This window comes from Mytilus californianus, unplaced genomic scaffold (genome assembly GCF_021869535.1).
Source record: "Mytilus californianus isolate M0D057914Y unplaced genomic scaffold, xbMytCali1.0.p SCAF_8, whole genome shotgun sequence".
Classification (NCBI taxonomy): domain Eukaryota; kingdom Metazoa; phylum Mollusca; class Bivalvia; order Mytilida; family Mytilidae; genus Mytilus; species Mytilus californianus.
Window position 1 is genome coordinate 93,439,756 of NW_026262734.1, and position 27,764 is coordinate 93,467,519.

A 27,764-nucleotide genomic window follows, 5' to 3' on the forward strand; every position below is an offset into this window, starting at 1 on the left:
GCAATTTGCAATGGTATAAAAACCGAGAACAAAGTTACTGCTATGAGACAGACATGTATAACATAGAGTAAATGATCTTAACACAGACACCTAACATTGATCACCATACCATGACATAGTTCTCATTCAATCATTTTATTATGTATGATTCTATCTCGAAGTCTCATAATGTTATATAAATTTGTATAATGCATCCAGTCATTATAAGTAGCTTGTCTTAAAACATATTAATGTTAGAAATTCTTCACTACCATCAACCACAATTTGTAAGTTTTAAACCACCCCTTCTAAAAAGAACGCTCGTATTATTATCCCAGACTACACTGTATGTGAGGGACATGGTAATGGTTTGAATCTACCTGTCTTGTTTTTTTAAGAGTGAAGAGTTCATTTTAATAGCACACAACCTTGCAATAGGCAGGGTGTTTTTATTCTTAATTAATAATTAATGATATTATGATGGGCCAAGTATGAGTTATGGTTCTTATGTCATTACTTTATTTACAGAACATTACCAAATTGATAAAGCTTCACTGAATGAGAGGTATTTTATCTGAAAACCTAGTATGAAAGGACATGAACAACATATAGTTAACAAAACAAGGAAATCTTGGTATAATATTTAATAGTAAACTTATAGCAATATATATGTATGGTAAAATCATTGTGAGACTAATGAAAACAGCATAAAAAACAAACAAACAAAACAACTGTTTATCAAAAACAATATCACAAATAAAATGACAAAAACTGTCCAGTCCAGCTGGATTAAGTACCTAGGTGTATTGATTAAAGAACAATGATAGTAATTTCAGTACATTTCAAGTTATTTTGTACAGAAACAAAATAAAGAACATAGGCCCATTTCAATGATGCCACTTTAACTAAAACAGTTTTGATGAAAGAAAAAGTTATAAACCTCATAAGATCTATATAGGTTTATACTGAAATTAGCCATTATAAATTACAGAAATGCATTTTATTTCCATCTATCAATTTCCCTTCAAAGCAAGACTTAACACTATTTTATCTGTTAGAAACAAAATTTTGACAAGTTTAAAAAAAAACTTTTTAATTTATTAAAAAACTAAATGAATTATGATGGGAGATAACTCCAGACGATTTAACTCTATAAAAGATGGTATAGATAATTTTAATACAAAATTTCTTTTTGTAGCAATAACAAGAAAATGGTGATCATATTTTTCCAATTTTCTTTTTCTTAAAGTATTTTTTAATACCTGTCTTTTCATTTTGAAATTATAGTGTTTTTTTTACACTTTAGACAAATTATGAGCATTTTACACAGTTAGAAGCTACAAAACAAGACTAATTGAATATATACTATGTTTTTACAGTTTTAGCATAAAAAAACTTATTTGTTTGCAAATATATAAAGAACTTTTATTTAGTTTGCTAATACTACTTTAAAGTAAGGATGCAATAGTGTTGAAAGTGGTGTTAAACACCAATCAATCAATCAATAAAGTAAGGATGATCATAATCATCTGTATTCTTGTTTATTCATTTAGCTATTTCATAGCTAATAGCCCTCTGCAGACAAAAGAAATACTTTATTGACAATTAATAGGTAAGCAGATGAAATAACTTCAATTATTACATGAGAAAATAATGAATATATTAAAATTACAAATACTATGAACAAAAGAATAAGTTTTAATTAGTTAAAAGCTAACACGTGGAAACTGTGTATATCTAATATTAGGTCAGTGGGCATGTTTTATTTTAAATACACAGTTAATAGTAGAGCTAGGTTCCTTTAAAAAAAAAAACGGTGTGGTGTCTTTTGAAAATACGTTACATTGTTAACAAACCATAATTGTAATTTTTTCATGCTTTTAGACAAAAACATGTCTTAGATGCACACTGTGTAACTAATATTATTTCACATAAGTAAACTGACTGATCAAGACAAAATGTTTCAGCAGTCAGTTCATGTACATGTATGATGTACATTGACAGAGGTTCTCTGGTTCAGAAAAACATCATACCTATCAAAACTGGAGTACATCAATTTCTCATATTTGAAATTTTTCATTTTCAAAATCTAATACATGTACATTAAATCATTAAAACAAATATAAAAAGGTAAACAAGGCTAACAAAATTCTTTAAAATAAAATAATACATGATACTGTGGATTCATTCATTTTCCTGAGTACCAATTTTCGTGGAATGAGGAAAGTTTGTATTTTAGTGGATACTTGATTTCATGATTTTTCCTAAGACTGCTCACAAACCTATAGAACATTTATACTTTGTTGAACATTTAAATTTGTGGTTCCCCTTTACCCACAAAATCAACGAAAATTAGCATCCAACGAAGAAAAATGAATCCACAGTACATATATTCAAGTATACCAATATTTGATTATGGCAACTTTACTATATTTAAGTACTACTACTAGAAATATGTTTTTTGTTCGTTATGAATTCATTAATCAGCACTGTTACTTCTTTATATACACATTCTGAATTTTAAAGAATAAACCAATGATACATTTATTTAGTTTTATTTACAGTTTATGACATCAATATTTGCAATTCTATTTTTAAATTATCACAAGTTATTTCAAACAAGAACATGTGTACATAGGACACCATACCCTTATTGCATCATCACATTTCCAAGTTTAGTGAACTAAAGAATTTGGTATATATTTTCAAAGTTAACAACATAATGAACGTGTGTACTAAGTTCAAAAGGATGACCATAACTTCAAAGTAAACTACCTTACCCCAAAACTTTAACCTCATATGGGATGGTGGAACAGGTTCTCCCACAATCCAGAAAATGGAATGTTCCCATATTATTGTAGGCATGGGAATAAAATGTCAAGTGTTGAAATTTGTTGTAGAAAATATCATATAAATCAAGCTGTACTGATTTCAATACTTCACATTTTTTACACATCTGTTTATAACATCAGATGGGACATTTAGGGGTCTGCATGTCCTTTTAATTTTGGATTTGCAAAAAAAAATTTACACAAAAAATGAATAATAAATATTTTCTTGTCATGGTAGGTAGTATTGAGCTTGAAACTCTTCAATAAAGTTCAATTAAGTTTTCAAAGTGATAAATCAAATAAAAAAAAAAAACTGAAATCATACAACAAATTAAAAGGCAATTTAATGATAATTATGAATAAAATTATTTCATTTTCATTTACAGGGGAATGTGTACAAAGTATTATTTTTGGTTCATGCATTGAATCCCATAAGCAAAAATTCATTAATTTTAGTTTGCAATCTAAATGGAAGCTGCCATTAATCCTTTTCAAGTAAGTGCTGTTCCAGAATTAAACACATTGGTGGGGGGGGGGGGGGGGGGGATGGGAGGCACTTTTTAAGACGCCAACTACCCATAAATTCAAATATTAATTTTACTTACAATCTTAAAAATTTTGAGGAAAATGCAACCACCTATATTTTATTAATTTCAGTACTTCCCATCCCCCAGCCTGATAACGTTTGGAACATCCCTAAAATGTTACTTCATCATTTCCAGTTTACTTGCTGTATCTCTCATCATCATCATTAAAACCCACATACATTTTTTTTTTTGCATTCACTTTTTAAGTCAGAAAGTACTGAAAGAAAATAACATGGGATTGGTTGATTGCGTAATTTTAAACTCAAACATACTAATGACAAAATGGCCTCTTCATCAGAATCAGAATGCTCCGGGACCGTAAAAAATGCCAATTGTTTTTAGGCAAACAAATGGTTACCATATTTCTGGTGAAAAAGTTTTAGATCCTGTAATTTGGAGAGCCCATCTTTAATTTAGTATGTTTTCAGACAGTTTAAATCTTAACAAGAAAGTATTGTGAGATGATGCAGTGTGAATAAATAAATTGACCTCATATAGACAAAAACTGCTCTTCAACTGTAAAGAGCACCAAAATGTGTTGGATTTCAATGAACAGGAAGAAGCCCCTTCACATTTTACACAAATTGTACATGAACATAACATATTATTTCTTTACCATTTCCCACGATAATAACTTTTGAGTAATTACCTTGAACACAATTAATGTGTCATTCTAATTCTACTTAAGTTACATTTTAATTGCACAGTAAGACAAAAATAAAGAGTATTAAAAAAGTATATGAATATATAATTGTTGGACAGCTCAATAATAACTGCTAAAAAATACATGTGTGCAGCTGTCTGAAAATTATTTGCTTACAAAGCACCATTTGTAAAACAGAATCAAAGTGCTTGTGATCACTGAAGGGTAAAGATTGCTTTCATTTTGCAATTTTGTAAATTTTGAAATAAACGTTGAACTGTATTTTGCTAGGAAAATAAAAAAAATTAGTTGGAATTATCTTCCTTTGTTCATGATTGTACATTTGTAGTTGAACAGATTAATACACCATGCATTACTTATGTAATTTTCAATAAAAAAATGTTTTCTTGACAAGTATGGTAATTCAAATACACATCATATTGCAACTTAAATATCAAAGTACAGCATATTATCATTAATTGTATGACAGTGACTGGATAGAATCTAAAGAATGATCACTTCACTGCATAATTTTGTTTGGACTATCAAAGGTAGTGCTCAACTTTGGAAGATATGTCAAGTCAGTACCATAGGGTTTTGATTGCATTTTATGCAATCTTTACCTAAAAAAGTATATGAATATATAATTGCTGGACAGCTGAATAATGATTACTGCTTAAGAATACATGTGTGCAGCTGCTGGAAAATTATCTGCTTACAAAGCATTATTTGTAAAACAAAAAAATCATCGGAAATCTTTAATGGAATGCTGTAGATATCACAACTTGTTTTCTACTCCATGACCCGTTTTAACGTATCTATCTTCAGACCTGTACACTTCCCCATACTTAATGGAAGATGATGATCACTACAGAATGTCCATTTCTTTTTGTCCAGGCTTTGTTGAATACTGATTGCACAACAAAATGGAATTTTTGTAATAAAGTCTTGGTATTGCTGTTCAGTTTTTGATTGTTTACCTAACAATGATCTCGAACAGAGATCCAATGTCCCTGAATGTCCTACTAACAGTACACTATCTCCTAAAAAAGAAAAAGAAGGATGCAGCCTTAGAAATAGTAGCTGTTGTTGAAAGTATGGTAAGCTAAACATACTTTATGTGCTGCTAAAGAAATCAATTTTGTTTCTTTCTAATTCTATTTTCATGACTGAGATGACGGCTGAATTAAGAGCCTCAAGGTAGATCATTGAATGCTTATTGAGTCACCCTCTTTAAATAAAGTCATTATCATTATTATTATTATCATTATTAATATTATTATTATTATTACTATTATGGAATGTATCTACCTCAGAAGTAGCTCTGATTCTTTAGGGCTCTTCCATTAAAATGTGTGTGGGAGGGTAGGAAGGGAAGTTTAATTATTGAATGTGGGTCATGGGTCTTTTTTCAGTATGTGTCTATTACCATTATGCAAAATTATCTAAAAAATGGTTCTTGGTTGTAGGGATATTTTGAAAGTCCCTTCCTACCCTCCCACATACATTTTAATGGAATAGCCCTTAATGGGTTTGGTTTTACTTGTAGCCTTTAAGTTTTACACTCTTGTCATTGTTTGTATTAAGTTTTGGATTTTCAAAACCTTTATACATCAAGCATCACTGTAGAGACATGCATTGTCAGACATGTGCATCTGGTGCATTTCAAATTGGTACCAATAAGGTCAATACATGTACATATTCTAACTGTGAAAAGATATTAAACACACTACAGTTCTATTTGTCTGACATGACAATACATCAATGATAGTGATACCTTAACATTTTGATATCGCATGAAAACTTTTGTGCAAAAGTGATTGTTTTATGAATACTGCTGACTGATTCAATTATTTTCATTGGAACCAATTTTTTTCGTGAATTGAGGAAAATTGTATGTTTTTGTGGATATTTGATTTCGAGGTTTAATAGCATATTACCCCAAAATCTACTAAAATTGGTACTTGAAGAAAAATGATGAATCCAGTCTATAGTCCAATGATGTATAATTCCAAATAATGACAATGTAAAACGTAACATTTAGATGTCGCAAGACTTGAAGAGAAAATTTGTGAACAAAACTGATATAACATGTCTATAGCTCAATGATGTACCATTCCAAACAATGACAAAGTAAAATGTCAAATTTAGATGTCATAAGACTTAAGGATGTACTTAGGTGAAATTATAAAAATCAAGACTTTAAAATTGATACTATAAGTTGGAAGAGCATTAGTTAAGGAACAAAATAAGCTAAAAATATTGATAGGTTATGGAGCTCCTTTTCAAGATATTTGATTTTTAAAAAGTGGAGGGAAAAGGCTGACTCAGACTTTTAACTTATATTTGCATAGATGGTATTATTTGGTTCTCAAATCGAAAGAAAAGAAATCTAGAATCTGCTTAAATTTTGGTAAATGACCTTTTAAAAGCTACTAAAGTCTTATATGAAAAGAAAAATGGGTGTTATGGGGCAAAATATTTTACCCTGTATTAAAGAAAAAAAACTAAGGAGTCTGAACATTTGACTCAAATTCCTAAACCTCACCTAAGTACATCCTTAAGGATGTTTGCTACTCATGTTTTTGACTTTTTGTCAGATATTCGGAATCCTCTAGTTTTATCGATGTAGTACCAATAAAAAAAATCCCGCTTTTCTATTCATATTTTTATTACATATAGTTTAACTAACCATTTCTGAAAATCCTATAAAATCCTTGTTTTTTTTCATAGTGTATGAAAGCAAAAAGGTGCCAATGTTAAATGAATGAAAAATCTAGAGAGAATCATTTCCCGCCAATTTTGCAACGGCTTATATCTCGAAAACAAGCACACTTCATTTTTTTCTGCTTTTTTAGTTCCTTTATTTACATACTATCAATTTATCACAGTCTTTTAAAAAGCTTATTATTTTGAAACATAGAAGCGAACATCCTTAAAGAGAAACTTTGTGAACACAACCAATATTTTATGTCTCAAGATCAAGTATTGAAAAAAAAAAAAAAAAGTAATGGCATAAACTTTTGACCTTGCAAGAGAAATTTTGTGTACAAAAGTGATTTTTTTAATAAATAATGTCAGTAGATCAAGTGCTGCAGAACTCCAAATGAAGTGACAATGTCAATAGATCTTACCACTTTTTTCATGTGATTTGAGTATCTCTCTTGTAGCTCTGTTACACCGGTGGTAGAGTTCCTCAACAGTTTCATCAGGGTCCAAGTCCTCTCTAACAAACTGTGGACAATGGTTTGTAAATATTGGTAGACCCACATCAGTCAGCTCCTGGGGGTCCATGAATTTTGGCACTCCTACATGATAAGTCCATTCGAATAGACCTGGTTCTATTTTGATTTTATTTGTTAGCCCTAACACTAAAATATATAAACAGAAACTAATATGATACCATTTTTCAAATTACCATATATACACATATATAAAATCGCTTCAGATGTAAAGTTTTATCTATAAATATTGAATTAAAATTTCCACTGTAATCATTTTATCTTATTTTAATATTACTATAAACTTCTACTAGGAATATCATTGGAATAAAGACATGTGGGAACTTTGAATATTTAATATTAGGTCAGATGGGTGATGCTAATTTTGTAATTAAAATAAACCAAACCCAACTGACCTAATATTAAAAATTCACAGTTCCCACATGTCTTTATGCTCGAACCCATATGGAATTTATTAACCCTGTATATATATCATATTAGATCACTAGCACGCTGTGTTATGAATTTATATAACTGAATTATGGGAAATTAAGACACAGTTGTAAACAAGTAAAACTGTGAGCTACTGCTCACTGATGATACCCCCGCCGAAATACTTCGGTTAACAGGAAGTTGTTGAGTGATGAATCTGAAAAATGCATCACACGGTATAGCTGACTTGTATAAACCCTGAAACAAAATTTCAGAAATCCTTGTCAAGTAGTTCCTGAGAAAAATGTGAAGAAAATTTTCAACTTGGCTATCATGTGTAAAATAATACAAGTGTTCGGTAAACAGGAAGTTGTTGAGTGATGAATCTGAAAACGCATCACACGGTGTAACTTACTTATATAAACCCTGAAACAAAATTTCAGAAATCCTTGTCAAGTAGTTCCTGAGAAAAATGTGACGAAAATTTTCAACTTGGCTATCATGTGTAAAATAATACAAGTGTTCGGTAAACAGGAAGTTGTTGAGTGATGAATCTATAAACGCATCACACGGTGTAACTTACTAATATAAACCCTGAAACCAAATTTCAGAAATCCTTGTCAAGTAGTTTCTGAGATAAATGCAACAAAAATATTCATGGGGCGAACGGAATGACGGATGGATGGATGAACTGACGGAAGGACAGACAGAGGTAAAACAGTATACCCCCACTTTTTTTAAACTTTGTTCCATTGTTATAGTGATTAATATGAGTGAAAGTCAGCGTCATTAAGACATTTTTTCATCTGAAATCTTGAAAAATTGTATGTTTACAATGTATGTTAATTTGAGAACAATACTGTGTTTTTGTCAATGCGTGACATAGTTATTACAAACCTTATGAGATAAAGTTTCCACATGTCAATTGTCCATTATCTTAACCTTTTTACTTTTGAATAAATCGGAAGTAGCTTTTCACCATTAATTTAGAAAATTGATGTGGAAAGACCTTCAATTGTTCTCTGAACAATTGGTTTTTAATTTTCATTGGTGCTTTTCTGTAACATGGGTCAACATGCAAATAGGTGTAAATAAACAGCTGGGCTTCTTTATAAGAGGTCTTTATAATTTGAAATATTAAGGATCCTCAAACTAAGATCATATATTTTTTATCACCTGACCTACCTTTATAAACTTCTACTGCAGTCTGGACACAGCGTAAAGAAGGTGACGTGTAAATGTGAGATATACTGCAGTTTGTTTTCAGTAAATATTCACCTGCAAATAAACAGAAGTGATTAATAAAAAGTGGCCTCTGAAACAAACACATCTGATTGCAGTAAATTGCAAAAATTTTGCAGGCATATATTATTGCAATTTTTATAGAATGGACAAAAATTTGAGATTAATTATTGCGATTTAAGGAAATTTGCATAAAGATATATTGATCAGATGTTAGAATCAAGCTTGTATTATTGTGATACTCATCATGTTGCAATATTTGCATTAATGAAAACCTCACATTAATTTCTTAATTTAGGCATACAAATAAATGACACAAAAATATACAAGGATTCTGAAAATTGCCTTTTTTCAGACTTGGACCCAAAAATATCAAGTAATTTCAAACTGAAACAAGAAGTCTGAATGATACTTGATCAAAAACTACCATCCAATGGTCATTTGTAATATAATTAAGTACTTACCAGCAATTTTAGCCTGAAACTTTCCAACCTCTGTCAATGGCGGATCGTAGTTATACTCTAAATATGTCTTCCTTTTATACATCTTCTCTGGCAAATTTATATTTTTTCTTGTATACACACCTATGAAAAAATTTTAAAAAATAAATTACAATTCAGTTCAAATAACTAGGACATGAGAAATGACTGTCCTCATTTGCCATAGCATTATAAGTTATGAGTAACAAATGAAGGGTTGTTTGTGAAAAAATAGCCCAAAAATAATTTTGTCTGCTAATGGTAAATACTGGGAGACTGACATTTTTTTATAATTGTATTTTTCATATGTGCAACTAATATAGTGGAGAACTTGTATACTGCATTTGAAAAATTTGGATTCATCTATAGTATTTATTATTTTATTGGTTGCCATTTTAAAAACACAACTTACTATGTGTGATCCACGCTGACAGGAAATACCTACAGTGGAAGGAAGTAGCAGGCATAACATCGGAAACTGACGGTTATGACAAAAAGAACACCAGAAATCATTTTGTTTTGCAAATTTTTTCCATAATAACTCAAAATAAATAGGGAGGATACATAACAAAGTACAGCTTATGTTAATGTTCTAATTTCAGGATAGAGTACCTTATTGATTGCTTGAATCTAGAAGACAGAAGCAACTCACTAAAACAGTTCTAATCATTTTGTTTTATATATTGCTATTTGATAATAGATAAAATAAGATAATTTTGAGATATTTTAGACATCCATTACAATATCTATATACAGTAAAACCTGTATAAACCAGGCGGCTATGGTACTATGAAAAAGGGCCAGTTTGGACAGTGAGCCGGTTTATTCAGGTTTCCGTTTTGACCGGAGGTTAATGACTTGTGACATCCGATATAATGCATGTAAAAGTTCAGTCTGATTGTAAATTATAAACTGATATAAAATACAAAACACAATGACTTTGCACAATCATTGTTTTGAATCTTCTTATTCATTGGCTATAGAAATTTAAGAAACTAGTTGTTCCTCTTATTAAAAAAAAAAATATTTTAACCTTTTTTGACATATATCCTCGTATGTCAAATAGACCTCAGTAGCATATCAGTCTCTGACTTGTCAGTTTTACCTTCACTTTGTGTTCATTGTTTTCATTTGCATCCAGAATCCTCGCGTTGTTTGAATTGTGACACGAGAGTTTCGTTTTACTTTCATCGCTCATTTCCGACGTTGGTATAGCCAATTAAAAAGCCAGAGTTTTATCAAACGAAATTTCATCACAGTCGAAACATTGTCGTACAGTGTACGATACCCATTGAAACATTGTCGTACAGTGTATGATACCCATCGTCATCCGTGTGTTCTTCATTATCAGGGTCATTGGTTTAGTGGTTCACAACAGGGAACCCAGAATTTCGAAAACACAAAGTAAATTTTGAATTCTTACTCTGCGATTTGGAAAAAAATATCGAAGTTACAAAGTAATTCCTATCCGAAATATATTTGGTGTGTCTTTTAGTTTAATTTACACTTTTATAGTGTTTCAATAATACAACAGCTCACTACTGTACCATGTATAAGTTCACGGTTTAACACCTGGCTAATTGATTATCCTGAAAAGCCATCTTGTATAAACAAATATGTTTTGATTGCATATATCAATCAATACTGTTATCTTTTAAATTAATTGGACAAACTGGTATTGACAGGTAATAATTGATGTAATAATGAGTATTGGGACTGCATCATTAGACTGGAATTCAGAATACACAGAGTCCGGTTTACAAAGGGTATTTTAACAAAGACTTTGAAGGGGAAAAAATGGGACTTTAATGTTCGGCCAGAATGGACAGGAAACAGGTTTATTCAGGGTCCAGTTTACTCAGGTTTGATTGTATGTACACAAAGTCAAAAATTACCTAACATTAAGTAAAAGGATGCCAGTCGAAAACCACTTATGTGAGACTATTTTGGAAGACACCTTTCGATTTTTATAAATTTTTCTCGTTTCAATCATACTGCATTCCTTAAAGAGGGTCAGAAGAAACTTCAATTGAAAGTCATTGAGTGGTGAGTATTTTAGAAAGAAAGCCTGAACAAATTTTATAGATGAAAAAAAGTCATATTTATCATTTTCTGTAATAATACCCAAGTCACAATTTGCACAAAAAATCATAACTCATACAAATACCTAAATACAGATAAGATCCGACAAACATGACAAGTAAAAAGATTTTAACATTGATGATCTGTACTGATAAATGTATTTTACTCTCATCATGTAACCACAGTGGTTTTTAACAGCATACCTTTTCACTCCATACATAAACAAAAAAACCTACCATCATCATCAAATGCTTCTTCGAACCAGCTTCTCCCCAGTGAAAAGTCAGGACGTTCACCATGCCTCATGATAAACAGCTTACATGGACCAGATTTCTTTGGTGGCAGTTTTGGTGGTGGTGATTCGGCTCGAGTTGTTTTTGTTGGATTTGAATCAGCTCGATTTATTTTTGTCGGTGGCAGTTTCGGTGGAGGTGAATCAGCTCTTGTTTTTTTTGGAGGATGAGATCTCGTGAACTTAGGGGAATCGTGTGGTCTGTTTTTAACAACCTGATGAAAATATCACGGATAATGATGATGAACATAGCATTATTTTTATCATGCTTAAACCAGTACATAGTTAATTTTTTTTTAAATAATAAACATTTCCAAAAAATAAACTATTGACACAGAGATATGTCTTGCCTGTCAGCAGAAAATTCAGAAGTAGACAATCTGATGGGCAGCAACTTCAAAGTTGCTGGACCATGACAATCAGATATTAGAGTGCAGCACTTCAAAGTGATCATCAAACTGAAATGTACTAATTATAATGAAACTGAAAATATCATTAACCTAACTTAAGCAGAAAAATTCACATTGAAAATTGGCCATTAATTGAAAATCACTGGACAATGACCTATGGGGGCAAGGCCTTGAAATAATTCCCAAACTGATATAAAATGATAGTAATACAACTTATAGAAAATTTCAATAGTCTATCATAAGTAGTTCATATCAAACTGACTTAAGCAGAAAACTTTACATAAAAAATTGCCAATTAATTCAGTCAATGACTGGACCATGACCTCAGGGGCAGGGCCACAAACTAGTCATCAAACTGATATCTACTGAGAGTAATTCAACTTTGTGGAAAATATCATTGATTTATCATACGTAGTTCCTATAAAACTGACTTAAGCAGTAAACTTAGCTATTGTTGACACCGTCAACAATGCTGCCAGAAAAGCACCACTTTCCGTGAAGAAAGAAGCAAAGTCACTAGTGTTCTCAAGAAATATAATGAAATGAAAAAAAAAAGAAGAAACTATAGAGAAGACCAGAAACTTAATCAAATAAACTTTTAAAATTAGATTTTTTTTCTTAAATATTACATTTATGATAGAAAATATATATTTATATATAGCTTTCACTGCCAAAAGGTAATGCTTGCATAGTACATTATTGCAATCAGTAAACCCAAAAAGCAGCAATACTAGATAATTTGAAGGCAAATAATAAAGTCTCTTTACCAGTGCATATTGATTTTCATCATGAGCAACTTCAGTATGGAAACCATTTGTAATGGAGTGAGCTGGTCCTTCTACAAGTGGGTAGGATCTGAAGTGTAAATAAGTTCATAGTCAGCTATACAAATTGACAACATGCTCAAAAGAACCTTATCAGAAAAAAATTATGAGACCAATATACTTTCACAGTGTAAAGATTAAGGCATTCTAAACATGTAGGCTTAAAATCATTAGCTATTTCAGAAGAGAAGAATTTACACTGAAATTAAGCAAAATTGACATTTTTGAAATCAAATGGGTTCTTTCTTCTGTTAATCCTTAAGTTGTGTTAAAATTTCAAGAGAATTATTTAAAGCACTGTAGGTTAATATCAGAAACTTTTTTGCTAATATATATTACCTTTGTTTGGTCCATGCAAATGTCTCCTGTGTTTTTTTAGTGTAGGTTCCAGGAAACATCCCAGTATTCCCTGTTAACCAGGAAGTACCATGATACCAACGATCTTTACTTTTCTCAACTTCGGCTGGATCCACGGAAATAAAATCTCCTTCAATCAGCTCCAATTCATCACCAAGTTGATGTGTGTAACATTTAATCACTTTCCTGACCTATAAGCAATGAGTATAAATATATTAACATGTTATTACTGTGGATTCATTATTACTTGCTTGATACCAAGTTTTGTAGATAACTTGGGTAATGGAGAACCACAAATTTAAATATTCATCAAAGTACACATTTACTGCAGATTAGTATGTATACTTTGGAAATACCAGAAAATCATTATCAAATATCCATGAAAAATGAAATTTTTCCTTAGTCCACAAAAATAAGTATCCCAAAAAAATAAGCGAAATTCACAGTAGTTCATCCATTCTGATTATTAAATTCATTTCTTTTATATGTCATGTCTGTTAAGACTCGCCAAGTAGCACTGCTTATTTCGTAAACAACAACTAATGAATCTATTTCTAAAATTATCAAATATAAAATGCAAATCTCATATTTTAGTTGGTGAGTAAAATTCATTTTTGAAATGGTATTTTATGGTAACACGATACCAAATGGCATATCTCCCTATTTCTAAAATGTTTGTCACACTTGTTCTTTGATTTGACTTATATAGGAATATGAAATAAAAAATTTGTAAGGGTTCTGCGGAACCCAGTGTCTTGCCTACTTTTGCTGTTAATCGCAGGCTCAACAAAAATGAGGAAAAAATTTGATAAAAATATTCCTCTCGATACTATCTTTTGATTGTAAGAAGCTTCTGTCCGAGTCTGGTAAAAATCCAGGATAGTTTATGAATCTAACAAATGTTTTAAAAACTTTAACTGCACTGTTTGTAATGCTAACTGGAAGAAAAATTAAGTCCATTTATAAGTAAAATAACAGGAACAACATTTTTACTAAATTTCCTTCTAGACACTAGCTTTTGATCATAAACAATCTTCTGTCCAAGTTTGGTACAAATCCAGGATAGTTTAAGAAAGTTATTAAAATTTTAAAAACTTGAACCACAGAGTGAATGTAATGTTTCCTGGCAGAATAACTTAAGTCCATTTATAAGTAAAATACGGAAAAAATGGAATCTTTTTTTTATAAAATTAACTTCTGGATACTATCTTATGATCATAAACAAGCTTCTGTCCAAGTTTAGTAGAAATCCAGGATAGTTTAAGAAAGTTATTAAAATTTTAAAAACTTGAACCACAGAGTGAATGTAATGTTTCCTGGCAGAAAAACTAAGTCCATTTATAAGTAAAATATGGAAAAAACGGATTTTTTTTTTTACAAAATTTACTTCTGGATACTATCTTATGATCATAAACAAGCTTCTGTCCAAGTTTGGTACAAATCCAGGATAGTTTAAGAAAGTTATTAAAATTTCAAAAACTTTAACCACAGAGTGAATATTTGTGGCCGCCGCCGCACCGACGACGTTATGTAGGATCGCTATGTCTCGCTTTTTCGACAAAAGTCGAAGGCTCGACAAAAATGGGGTTCACCCTTTTTGGTTTTTTTTTGTTTTCATTTTTTTTAAATTATTTTATTAGATTTTTAATTGAATAGTTCACTATTAGTTGGTGAGTGAAAAATTCACTTGTGAAATGATGTGTTAAGGTATTTTACATATTTAATCAATGCCAGAAACTTGCAGTAGACTGATCACTCAAATCTAGAAACAATTGTCCGTTGTTTGTTACTTTGGAATTTCAATGTGCATCTTTCTTCCTTATCTCTACTGGTTACCAAAAATCAAGTGTTTTCATAATCAATGTTATATTGTTAGGTCTGCTATAATGCACAAAACCCCTTTCCAAAAAATGAACCTTAGTTTTCTTTCCACAATTTATACTCTGCAAATTAAACCTGTGACCTGGAAGAATTAGCTACTACTCTACCAATTGAGATCAAGGAATAAAATACTACTGCATTTAATGAAGAGTAACCTACTACTAGAATCAATTTATTGATTGATTGATTGGTGTTTAAATCCACTTTCAACACTATTGCGCTATTTTGTGACAGTCATTTATTATTGGTGGAGGAAGCCGGAGTGCCCTGAGGGAACCACAGACCTTCGATAGGAAAACTGACAATCCTAGTCAATTAAGATTGAAGTCGAGTGCACCTGGCCTGTGTGGGATTGGAACTCACAACCTCAGTGTTGACAGGCTAGAGATACAATAGTTTGACTTCACAGACCACTCTGCCACCAAGGTCCCCTACTAGAATCAAGGTAAGCCCATCATTTACTTTATAAACAACACTGCTCATCCATGCAGACTTTGGTCTACAACCTTTCTGAACTATAAATTTTAATTATTGTAATGATACCTCTGTCTGCCCAGATCTGGCATCCCTAGAATATAACCTGTAGTCCCATCTAACGTCAGCTGACAAATCTATTTCTTTGGCTAGTTTGAGCAAGGCTTCATGCTGTTCTGTGGGATACTGGTATGCTAATGTCATGTGTAGCTGTTTTCTGTGAGGCTCTAGATTAACACCTATAGATATTAAAGTATATTTGCATTAGCTGAGACTTTTGAAACTAATTCACATTTGCATTTTTGTTTTACATAAAACACTTTGCAGTAAAGTAGTTTATAGATCTGTAAAATATCTACTATTAGGATATTAAACAAATATCTCGAAGAGGTTCAATAGTTACCGATACAAGTATATCCACTTTTATGTAAATGTTTTATGTTCAATCAAATTAAACTAAGTTTAGATAGAATATACTACCCCCAAACAAATCTACACAAAAGGTTTACCACTAACAATGACTAACTAGTCCTAAAGTTGAGAGCTGTAAATTGATAAAAGCTAATCGATCAGTTCAATGCTGTTTAAATAGGGACTTTGACTTTGACTTGAACTAAAATTATCTGAAAATCATTCAAATATATTCAAAAACCCCTAAAATCACTTTTAGAAGTGTCACTTTCACACAAATCTCACAAAGCACAAAAACTTAAATATCATTTTCAAGCAGCCCTCAAAGTAGCTTCTGAAATGAGGTTGCCAATTGGCCACCAGACATGAAAATTTAGTGGCCAACTCAAAATTTCAGTGGCCAGGAAATAATTTCAGGTCGCCTACATTTTTTTCTTATAGCTAAACAACCCTTGTGAAATAAAAGTATTAAGTTTTTGTTGTGTTATTATGCTGACGAGTGTAGAAAATAGTTTGTGTAAATCAACTGTTAAAAACCACGTGATTTATTTGATATTTTTTATATTCATTGACATTGTACATGTTGTAAAATTTAAACAGTCTGCGACGTTAAGTGGAAGCCCAAAGCCCAAGTATAGTAAAAATCTCATCGGATTTGTGCAGAAGCACTTGTGATTGCCCGATAGGTCGCCAGATTTTCAATATTCTAATAGCCTAAATGGTAACCAGTTATGAATTTTTGGTCGCCAATCAGCTTTTAAAGTCGCCCAGGCGACCATTTCAGTAGACTAAATTGAGGGCTGTCAAGCATAAACTAGATAACTGATTCAGAAAAACTGAAAACATCTCTGTACAAACTAGAAGTACAGTGAGCATAACTTGCAAATTGCTACATTTGTACCCATCTCCCTATATCATGTCCCACTTGACACCACTAACAAGGTAAAGATCATGTTTGTTTATCATTTTATGGAAGCCCTTAAAATCATATAGACTTTCATAAAATTACATTATTACTTGTACATGTTAAATTCAACTTGAAAAATAACATATACATCTAAGAAATTCCTCAAAACAACATATTCATTATTTCAAAATAAAATAAAAAGAATGTGTCCATGGGATGCACTTGTTAAATGCAAGAGTCAATGAACAAATTCAAACTTTTGAGTGTGGAAATGAAATATTTGGTCAGTACATAGAGTGCAAACAAAAGAAATGTTCCCAATAATAAAGAGGCAACACTCAAGAGTACTCAATAGAACAAATTTGGTAATTTTCAATTCATAAAGGGACATAACTCAAAAACTGTAAAAGTGACACCATCTAAAATTGAACTTGATCTGTGTTTGGTGGTAACAAGCACTGTCTTTTTATCATATACAATAATTAATTGGTTAAGGTAAACTAAAGTTAGAGGATGGAAACCAATTTTGGGTAAGGGTCAACCTAAATTTAAATGACCCCTCAGCCTAGCATCAGGGACATAAAAATCACCTGTCATATAATAATTCTATTAATATGTGCATAACGGCATTATGTAATGAAGAAAAAAATAACACAAAAGGGCAAAAAAGTCCCTGATTTTGTTAGAGAAAACCCAGAAATTAATAAAAAAAGTTTGATTGAAATCCATTCAATTGTTTAGGAGAAGTTGTGGATGGAACATGTAACAATCATAAACTGAAAGGGCAAAGTTCATGTTTTTGCATGGGAACCCCAGAAATTATTCTGTTCAAATAGCTAAATAGGAGGTGCACTATGCCATTATGTCCTGAAGAATCTATGAAAGTTTGAGTATAATTTGTTCATTGGCCATGGTTTAAATGGTGTTGATCAACCCCTAAAATATGAAAGGACAAAGTCCATGTTTTGGTACAAGAATCCTATAAAAAAACATTCTGATCTTAAAATAAAATAGGAGATGCACAAGAGCAATACCTAACGAATAAAGATCATGTTTTCGGTGAAATTTACTTTTTGGTTTAGAAGAAATTGTTATGGATGGATGTACATCCCTCTCACTAATTATATACCCTTCCTTGTAATGCAGGGATATATTTATTGGATTAGAACATAGACATGATAGAACAAGTACAGTTAAAAATTTAATAAAATAGTAATTTTCTAAATTATTTCAAATTTCTTTTCACATTATTGTTAATAATGACCTGATTTTCTAATTTCTGCAGAAAAATCATCTGCAATTTTCATAAGGAAGTCATAATGCTGATCTCTGATAAACAATCCAATAAAATTCACTTGGCTGAAGAAGTCTAGCTGTAATTTTCCTGGACACTGACTTAATTTCTCTTCCATTTTGGCCAAGGCTTCACTCAAGACATGCACTTTATTGTCATCACACTGAAAAACGAATCAAAGCATTGTCAGTGCTGTAAGGCAGACAATCTGAGCTTAACATGCATAATGCATTTAAATGATAATACTGTCAATACTTTACAAATGTTTTATTCTAAGCAGTTGTTGGAAGTTATCTTTAATAAGTATGGAAAGGTATATCATGTGACTTAGTTATAACGTCTCTTACTTTAGTGGATACTATTGTAGTAGAATTTTGTTTTGTAAAATTAAGCGTTATCAACAATTAAACGTTTGAGGATTGTTGTCTATTTGGCAATCATACAACATCACCTTTTCTTTATTGTAAATCTATTTTACCGCTTCTTCATTTTGGATAACTGAGATTGAATTGTCACTGGTCAAAGAAGTCCTGAAGTTTTTAAAGGCAATAGGATATAACAAAGATTTATAGAATAACCAATAGAAGAATTCAAAGAGAGCAAAATATTCAATGAGGGACAGAAAACAACACATTAATTCACGAATGCATGTAGCGCATGAGTTAATTATCAGTGTTGTTTGGTCATGTGTTGAATATTTTTCAATATTTGAATTCTTTGATTAGTTATTCTTTTTATTACATTGACTTTTTTATGAAATTAAAGTAGAAAATAAAAGGAACTTTAACTTTTTTTACGCATTCACAATCTGTTTTGATCCGACATCAGCAACAACGTCTTCTTGACAACACCAATTGTTGTATGACTTCAGTTTATTTCACATGTGAAATTATCGGTTTTTATTTCACTGGGAAATCAATGTAATAGGTTATAACTCTTTTTGTGCAGAGGCACTTGTATAAAATTAAAGTATCTACAGTACCATTCAAACAAATGATGCATAGTTCATCCAATAAAATTTGTTTTCACCATTTCCTTTGTTGATAAAATACTCTACAGAGAACACTGCATGATACTGCATTCCGAAAAAAAGAATCTATTTCATCATTACTTGAGCGTTAGCTACCAAACATCTAGATTTTTGAACACTGTGTTCTGTAAACCTTTGTGTCCCATAAACATGATAAATATTTATTTAAATTTAACTACCCAAATTATTTATAAAATTTACATACTTTGAAGAAAGGACATAACGTAACATGTGGAAAATAAGAATGGGCTCCATTAAATCCACATGTGTTCTGGCTCTTTTCCCAGAATTCTGTCAGCTGTTTTTGTAGGGGTCCGACAGGACATAAGTACAGGATATACTCTCTAGGAATGTTGCTGTCTAAGGTAGGATCGTGCACATGGGACAGTAGCCTGTAAAGAGAAAAAAACATTTGAATATATTAAGTTTTTTAAGGTTTAGTAATGTGATGGTACATTTAGTTAGTATTATCATGATTATAGGTGGACAAAAGATAAACTGTCCACCTTCAGAGAGTAATCAAGGCAATTGGTTACTTAACTATAGATTATACATGTACATCTTGTCATTTTTTTTTTCTTCAGATTACCAGCAAGATTCTCAAACACTTACAACAAATTTGTTTATCCAATCAAAATGCCTTCCCTTTTTGGTTTTGACAGTAAAAATTGAAAAGCTGATCTAGACTATATTTCTCCAACTTCTGCTTATCAGTCTCTGAACAAGTTTTGGTCTAATTTATGCAAGATTAACATGATTAACAAAAAGTTACATTATTTCAACTTTAAATCAACTTTACATGTATATTCTTATAATTTCTCCAAAAATGTTTACAACATTGGTGGATGAAAGATTGAGATAAACTGTCCACCTTCAGAGAGTACCAAATACAAAATGTACAAAAAGTACCGTATAACTCAATAACAAATTTTAACCTGCCTATCAAATGAACAAGTAACAGACCCAAGTCATGAAATTTGTCAACAATTAGTTATTTTATCTTCATGTTTTGATTAATGGAAAATTTGATGGCTCCTGCTCAATTCATTCATCACCTTTTAGAGCAATTACATTTTATATAAATAACACATAGAAAAAATAATCAACTTAGGGTTAACAGCCGCTATTCGCTAAGCCAAGATTGACAATTTTTATTTTTATGGGGTACCAATCTGCTTTATCAACCTCTCAGCTATGTGTAATTCAATTTGTGATACTGAATGGTCTGCCATTATGTATACTGTTTATTATATTTCAAATTAAAAGTAATGAACTATGATGTCTTATTAATGTACAAATGTACATAACCATCATCCTTATTTGATAATACATGTAATATGCACAATTAATCTTTAGCGTCTTGATGAAGGGTAATAGAGTATTATCCATGGGATAGAGTAAATTTATCTCCCTTGTATTAACCAATCAAAATCTGGCGTTATAAAATGAAGTACATGTATAATAAATCTTATTGACTCGTTTTCTTTAAAGACTGTATGTTGAACTCCCATCTCCTTTTATTGATATTGACCATCTTGTTTGCCCTTTTCAGTCTGTGCCAAACTGTTTTAGGGTTTGTCTGACCGAAAAAGAAATTTGACTATTTCTTCTATATGTTCAACCATTGAAAATTTCTGTCTGACCAAATGATTTTTTGTCTGACATTTTGTTGGTCAGACACAGTTTGGGAAACACTGCCTTTTAACATGTTTAAACAGGTAAAGTTCATATTGTTTGATTTTTAATATGATGTCTGATATCAAAATTTATGTCCCTTATAAATATTTCAATTTCGCTAAAATTGATGAGTTGAGCATAACCGTTAAATTTATTACAATACTCTTGTTCAACCTTTCATATTTTGGAGCATTGCTATATAATATATGTCATTTCAAAGAGTGAAATGAATGTCACTTTAAAAAGGAATATATGTTTCTTTCTTCATGGAAAATAGTTGAATTAATGTATGTGTATAAACATAGACAATATCACATTTGATTGGTATTTGTTTGTTTTGCCCATATTTGCCTTGGTTTGCCTTTAATCTTACCAGTCTGATGCTAGCTGTACACCATTATCACCAGTAGCAGCTATAGCCTTCTCTCTGCAAAATTCAATACATACATGTATAATTATATTACAGAAAAATCTATAAAAGTCCTTGTACATTTATCCTGAAATCATTTATATCAGTTTGAATTTCACCTAGATATTTCAATAAGGCTGCATGTACATGAACCTAGTACACATTTTTGTTCATGGGCCAGCTGAAGACCACCTCTGGGTGCAGGATTTTATTGCTGTGTTGAAGACCCATTAGTGGCCATGGGCTATTTTCTGCTGTTTGGTTGGGTTGTTGTCTCTTTGACACATTCCCAGTTTCCATTCTCAATTTTATGACAAATGGAACAGACAAATAACCTATAGCTACAGTGGATAAATCAAGGTGACATTATGCATGTTATACATATCGATTTAGAACAGACAAATCAAAATTAAATATTGGTGAACAAAAATTTTGGGAAACACATGAACTTAAAAAGGAGTAAGTTAAGGATTGGGTGCATTGACAGGAAAAGTGTCTACTGCTATGCATGTAATATCATGATCATATACCCCATTCACAGAATCACACTCAGTCAAAATGACACAATTGAAAATTGAACATCATAAGTAAAATTAGAGATCAAAATATTGTACTGGTTCCTAAGAAATAAGTAAAGACCACGAAAACAGACCGCAAGTGACAGTTTAATTAGTGGGTAATGTAGATAAAAAATGTATATCATAAAACAAAATGTACAGTGCCTTTTTATTAAACATTTATAAATATAAACATTTTATATAAAAATCAAGAGATTTTCATTTGATATCAAATATCCCATACAAGTCCTCTTGCTTCTTATTTAAATATGATTTTATTTACTATCTTAAACAGGAAGTAAATATTCTTCCTGATATGAAATAATCTCTTTGATTTGTAAAATAAAACTCTATTGTACACTGGTCCATTTAATAATGTGCACACTTAAAGTCAGTAAGCAACAAAAGAATGCACTTTAAACTCACTCTTACTATTTTAAGGTGAATCAAATGGGTGATGTTCCCGATACAAAATAGACAGTCTGATACATGTAACATATACATGGTCTTATAATTGTGTGGTGATTTAGGTAAAAATCACTTTTCCATGGTTATAAATGAAATACTGTTGAATAAAAGGTTATTATGATTATGAATTTATGATGATTGGGTGTGATAGCATTGTTTACATGCTTGACACAGTCCTTAAAAAAAACAAATAAAAAACACTGATTTCTAAATTCCAATACTGCAGTGAAAAAGTAAAAAGGACAGAGTACAAATGGAGTATCTTTTATAAAAGATGAGTCAAATATAATTTATATATTACATTTTTTACTGTCAGGTTAATAGAAATTTTGAGAAAAATTGTTACTGATTTGCTGAGTAGGCCAAAATGCTTTCATGAAGACTACTGTCATACAGTAACGTTTCATGGTGAATGTTGGTGTCTGATGGTTGATTGTTGGTTGCCTTACATCCAGTGGTAAATATCTCATGCATGTTCAGAAAGAGAACAAATTAAAAATAAATACCATCGGTAAGTCCTGTAAATTAGAGGCCATCCAGGATTAAGGTCAGAAAAATTTGGACTGCCACAGGAAAATGTCAATGAGGGTACATTGTAAATTGGATAGGAACAAAAATTTAGCCTGGCAACAGGCCACCTAATGACCCCTCAAAGGGTTGTTGCAAGTGTCCTTAACGTGCAAAGAGTGTGACACTCTCTCTACACGAGTTTTAACATCCCCATTCTCAACAGACATGGCTGCAAACTTGTACATCCCATACGGCTAAACAGACCACTTTGTCAAGGGGTTTACTGCCGGTCAGAGGAAGACTAATGGTGACTATATTTTTATTCCCCTGTCACCATTAGGGATGTTGGTGTCTGCAGATGTGTTAACACTTTGGTTAAAGACTCAAGACATCAAAAACATGAAACAATATTTCAGTCATAATCACCAGTTATGCTAGTATCATGAGAATTCAGTAAATATGTTGGTTTTTTTTATTTTAGTTGAACTTGAGTTTATCAGATATCTAAATTTTGTAATTAATGTGTTATGCCACTAATCATAACTTTAACATAAGTTTGGTCTATTCCCACATTAAATTTTTCTTAAATTTACTTATTTACCCTTTAAACATTGATAAACATATTAATAAACATTTTTCTTAATATTATCAGATTTTTTATTTGTTATTCAGAATTCTTTTGTCAAGTTTTACATTTTAGGTAAATAACTAAGACTATTTAACAGTTTAAGTAGTGATTTCTTAAAGCATTCATTCAGTCACCATTTCATTGACAAGTATACCACATGTACATACATGTATGTACAATAACATGTATATATGAGTCATGTCATTTGTGGGATTTTTAAAAAAAAAAATCAGGATTTTATTTCAATAGTAATGCTAACATCTTCATACTGATCAACCAACATCTTCAAACATGGGATTTACTGCTGAACTAAAGCACATGGTAAAAAGAGCTCATAAAATTAATTTTTGAAGGAAAGGATATCTTAAACAGTAAATTACAGGAGACTTGAAAGTTGACAAAAGACTCTAAATAATCTTAAACTTAACAGGAAATCATATATATATATTGCTCCTACAATAAGTAGATAATTTCCTCTTAATCTTAAGATAATTAACACAAAATACTAAAGATGCATCGTTGCATTTGGAATTTCTGTCCTTGAAATAAATTGATAATTATGGTGTCCACATGCACAAGTGTTCAAATAAACAGCAAGAGTTTCCTCTTTTAAACCATATATCATTTCAAATGAAAACTGAACATGCTGAATAGAAAGAAAATCTTAAATGGCCTCCAAAAATCCTAATTTATATTTTAGGCTATCAACTTTTATGTAGATGATCGTTTAAGTAAAGGTGTCTATGGGCAAAATGTTGTAAACTCCAAATTCTATATTTTTATCATTGAAAAGTGATTCCTGTATTTGGGTACCCCAGTATTATACCCATGTATTCAACAGTTCAACCCTGTTTACATAAAAAAAAAACTCTCTATGCTATACAAGCATGCATGGCTAAAAACAAATACTCCCAATATTCGAAATTGAATACACAACACCTTTGAACAATTCAAGACTAGATGATAAATTAAAAATATACATTGTATTGCAATCATAAAGACAATGAAATCATATGTTTCTAACAGCTATGACAGTAACAAGGAATTATTTTTTTCTAAAAAATTTGAAATCTTGAGTATCTACATGTAGTTACTAATTTCTGAAAATAATCTATTACTAACATGACTAAGGAGGGGTAGTGATGCATGCATGGCTATTTACTTCTATGAAGATACTTAGCCATGCATGGTTACCTCTACTTAGTTAGATTAATTTTGTAACCATAAACGTGACAGATTATCTTTTTTTCAAAATCATTCCAATCATTATTTATTTCCTATCGGTTCATTTTTTCCCATTGTTATCAAGTTACAACTATCACTGGAAATTCATCCAAAAATGAAAAGCTTATTTTAATAGATATAAACCAATCACCAAAATAGTACATTGTAAGTGTCAACTAAAATCCTATTTTGCAACCAATAATAAAATTCATTTCAATGGCATCATTTCAAATTTGATTTGTAGAGACCATTCGTGCAAAAGAAATTAATTAAACTTCAATAATATGGTGATTATATAACTGCCTGTTACTTGATCTTGTCTGACATTGTTGTTTCTCTGAGAATGCTAGAAATTTTTTTTAAATTAAATAATTTTCTTTCTTTACAGAATGTTATGTATATACATGAGATACCATATGGCAGATTCCATATAAGAAAGTGAAACAACTCCCATAAGCACGTTAGGCAAAAATCATAAGCAATGAACTTCTGTTTTTGAATACATGCTTTACTAATAAAGATAGACAATTTGACCAAAAAAAATTATGAGCATCATCCTTTTTAAATAAACGAAGCCTTAAATATTATGTTTCTGACATAAGATTTGACAGACTTTATTGTTTCTGACATAAGATTTGACAGACTTTATTGTTTCTGACATAAGATTTGACAGACTTTATTTTTTCTGACATAAGATTTGACAGACTTTATTATTTCTGACATAAGATTTGAGACTTTATTTTTTCTGACATAAGATTTGACAGACTTTATTATTTCTGACATAAGATTTGACAGACAAATTGAGTTTCTGACATAAGATTTTGACAGACTTGATTCTGACATAAGATTTTTCATACATAAGATATTTTGACAGACAATATATATTTGTTTTTTTTGACTGACATAGGAAATTAAATCCTAGTTGAAAGTCATTTTTAAAACTCCTGGAAAATACTGCAGCCTAACATCTAACAAGATTTCACTACAGGTCAAAGAACTTTAACTGTTAGCACATTCAAATGTTTCAGACATAAGAAAACAAGTTTGACAGATCCTATGTAGGAAACATATAAGTTAAAACTATTGCTTGAATAAAGTTAAATGAAAGAATCAACATGTGTCACTGTTTTTTCTTATGCACAGCATGACTTACAGTTTTAACTGGCATATATTGGAACCTACAATGATTTTGAAAGTTTTTACAGCGATGTTCCTGACATAAGATTTATTGACAGACACTGAGCTATAAAGCAAGATATTTGAAAGTGAAAAAAAATATATATCACAGATGTTTTTGACTAAAAAATGTAACAAATTTGGGAACAGGGATGTTTGAATAACCAGACTACACTAGTAAATACCAGTATACAAGTGTCAACATAAAGCATTGCAACACATAAACATTGTGTAAAAAAATGGGAGTTAATTCTGTCAAAATTTTTTCAACTAGTTTTAATCATTTCTACTTTAAACGGAAACAATCATATCCAAAAAAAATTTTTATAATTTCTTCTAACATCATTATTCCTCAAAACATTCACAGATTATCTTTAAAATAACAGTAATTATTATTTTTATTTATTTATTCATTTTGACAGACATTTCAATTTCTTATATGGAATCTGCCATATATGGGACTGAAACTGTAAAGACTGGGTCAACTGACAATGCTGCTGTCAGTGCTGAGCATGCTGAGAAGTAAATGACAAACATTTGAAATAAACTTGTTAAACACCAATAATCTTTGTGAGCTCACCAGTTAGCACCTGCATCATGGTTCATATTATATTTGGCCTTTTTTCTTGTGCCTGTGTGTGTGTGTTTCTTATTTTCCCTAAGTTAACAATGACATTAGACTTCTCAACACTCAAATCAATAGGCTTATTTCTCTTCCATCTCTTTAATCTGTCTTATAAAGCAAATGGAACTATAGACCAAAGTTCCTTTTCCTACTTGAAAATTTTGTTCTGCAGATTTCCATGCCTGACATGGGCTTTCCTTGTTTCTTCCTACATTCATGACATTTGTCCTATGAATAATTTTATCATTTTTGTTTTTTCTAATAAAAAATTAAAACACCTCTATTTAACATGTTTTTAAACATGTTGAAGATACTTATTTTGTCATTGTTTGTGATTAATGTTTTGTTTTTGCTCTAACAAATATACAAAAACATATGTGTACATCATCCTTGGGCAAATAACCTTTTAAAGAGATGTTAAAATCTAGACTTTCTATACAGTCACATCATTTGGGATTGTCTTGCATGACTTCACACCAAAAAGAAATTTTCTATTATTAGTGTTACAAGTCATGTTTTACATTACAGTTTTAACACGATTTAAAAAGTAAACAACCAAATAAAAGAAATGTAGGCTAGCCTATATATAAAAAACTTTATTATCATTTCATAGATTTATCAACATATATACCATAATGAAACTGTTTAGTTGTTCTCTTCCCAAAATGATTGAATTAAAGAAACTGGAAAAAGTTCTATAAAATTGCATAAAACATAAAAATACTTGTTTTGTATAAAATCAAAGTTGAGGTCATAAATAAATATCCAGAGAACTATACTGCCCCTTTGAAATAAGCCCATGAATAGGAATATGTTAGATCATTCTTCATAATATTCTTTCAGATAACATAAATTGTTGTACTGCTACACATATCATGCATGTCACTGACAGATTTTAAGATTGTCAGAATATGTCGTGTTCTATCTTCGATTTTTCTTAAGAAATGTAAATAGTAAAATCAATATTGAAATAAAAACATACGCTCGTTGCTTTGGGAACCCCATCTGCATCAAAATATCAAGTGCAGATGGAGTCTGTTTTCTCTTAATCGTGTCATTCCGGTGATGTCTGGTTGGTAAATCTGCAGAAGCCATTTCTCGTCTGCACTTCCTG

General features: G+C 30.9%; 1 protein-coding gene across 1 annotated transcript; it reads right to left on the reverse strand.

Moving 5' to 3' along the window:
- Nucleotides 1-608: 608 nt before the first annotated feature.
- On the reverse strand, nucleotides 609-27,764 carry LOC127713084 (ubiquitin-associated and SH3 domain-containing protein B-like). Its single transcript, XM_052219680.1, has 12 exons — nucleotides 27,633-27,764; nucleotides 21,427-21,480; nucleotides 19,582-19,768; nucleotides 18,317-18,509; nucleotides 15,804-15,973; nucleotides 13,362-13,570; nucleotides 12,966-13,053; nucleotides 11,733-12,003; nucleotides 9,400-9,519; nucleotides 8,879-8,971; nucleotides 7,175-7,411; nucleotides 609-5,083 (listed from the first exon to the last, which is right to left on the reverse strand). The coding sequence occupies exons 1-12, from the start codon at nucleotides 27,743-27,745 to the stop codon at nucleotides 4,833-4,835; spliced, it is 1,986 nt and encodes a 661-aa protein (XP_052075640.1). The 5' UTR covers nucleotides 27,746-27,764; the 3' UTR covers nucleotides 609-4,832.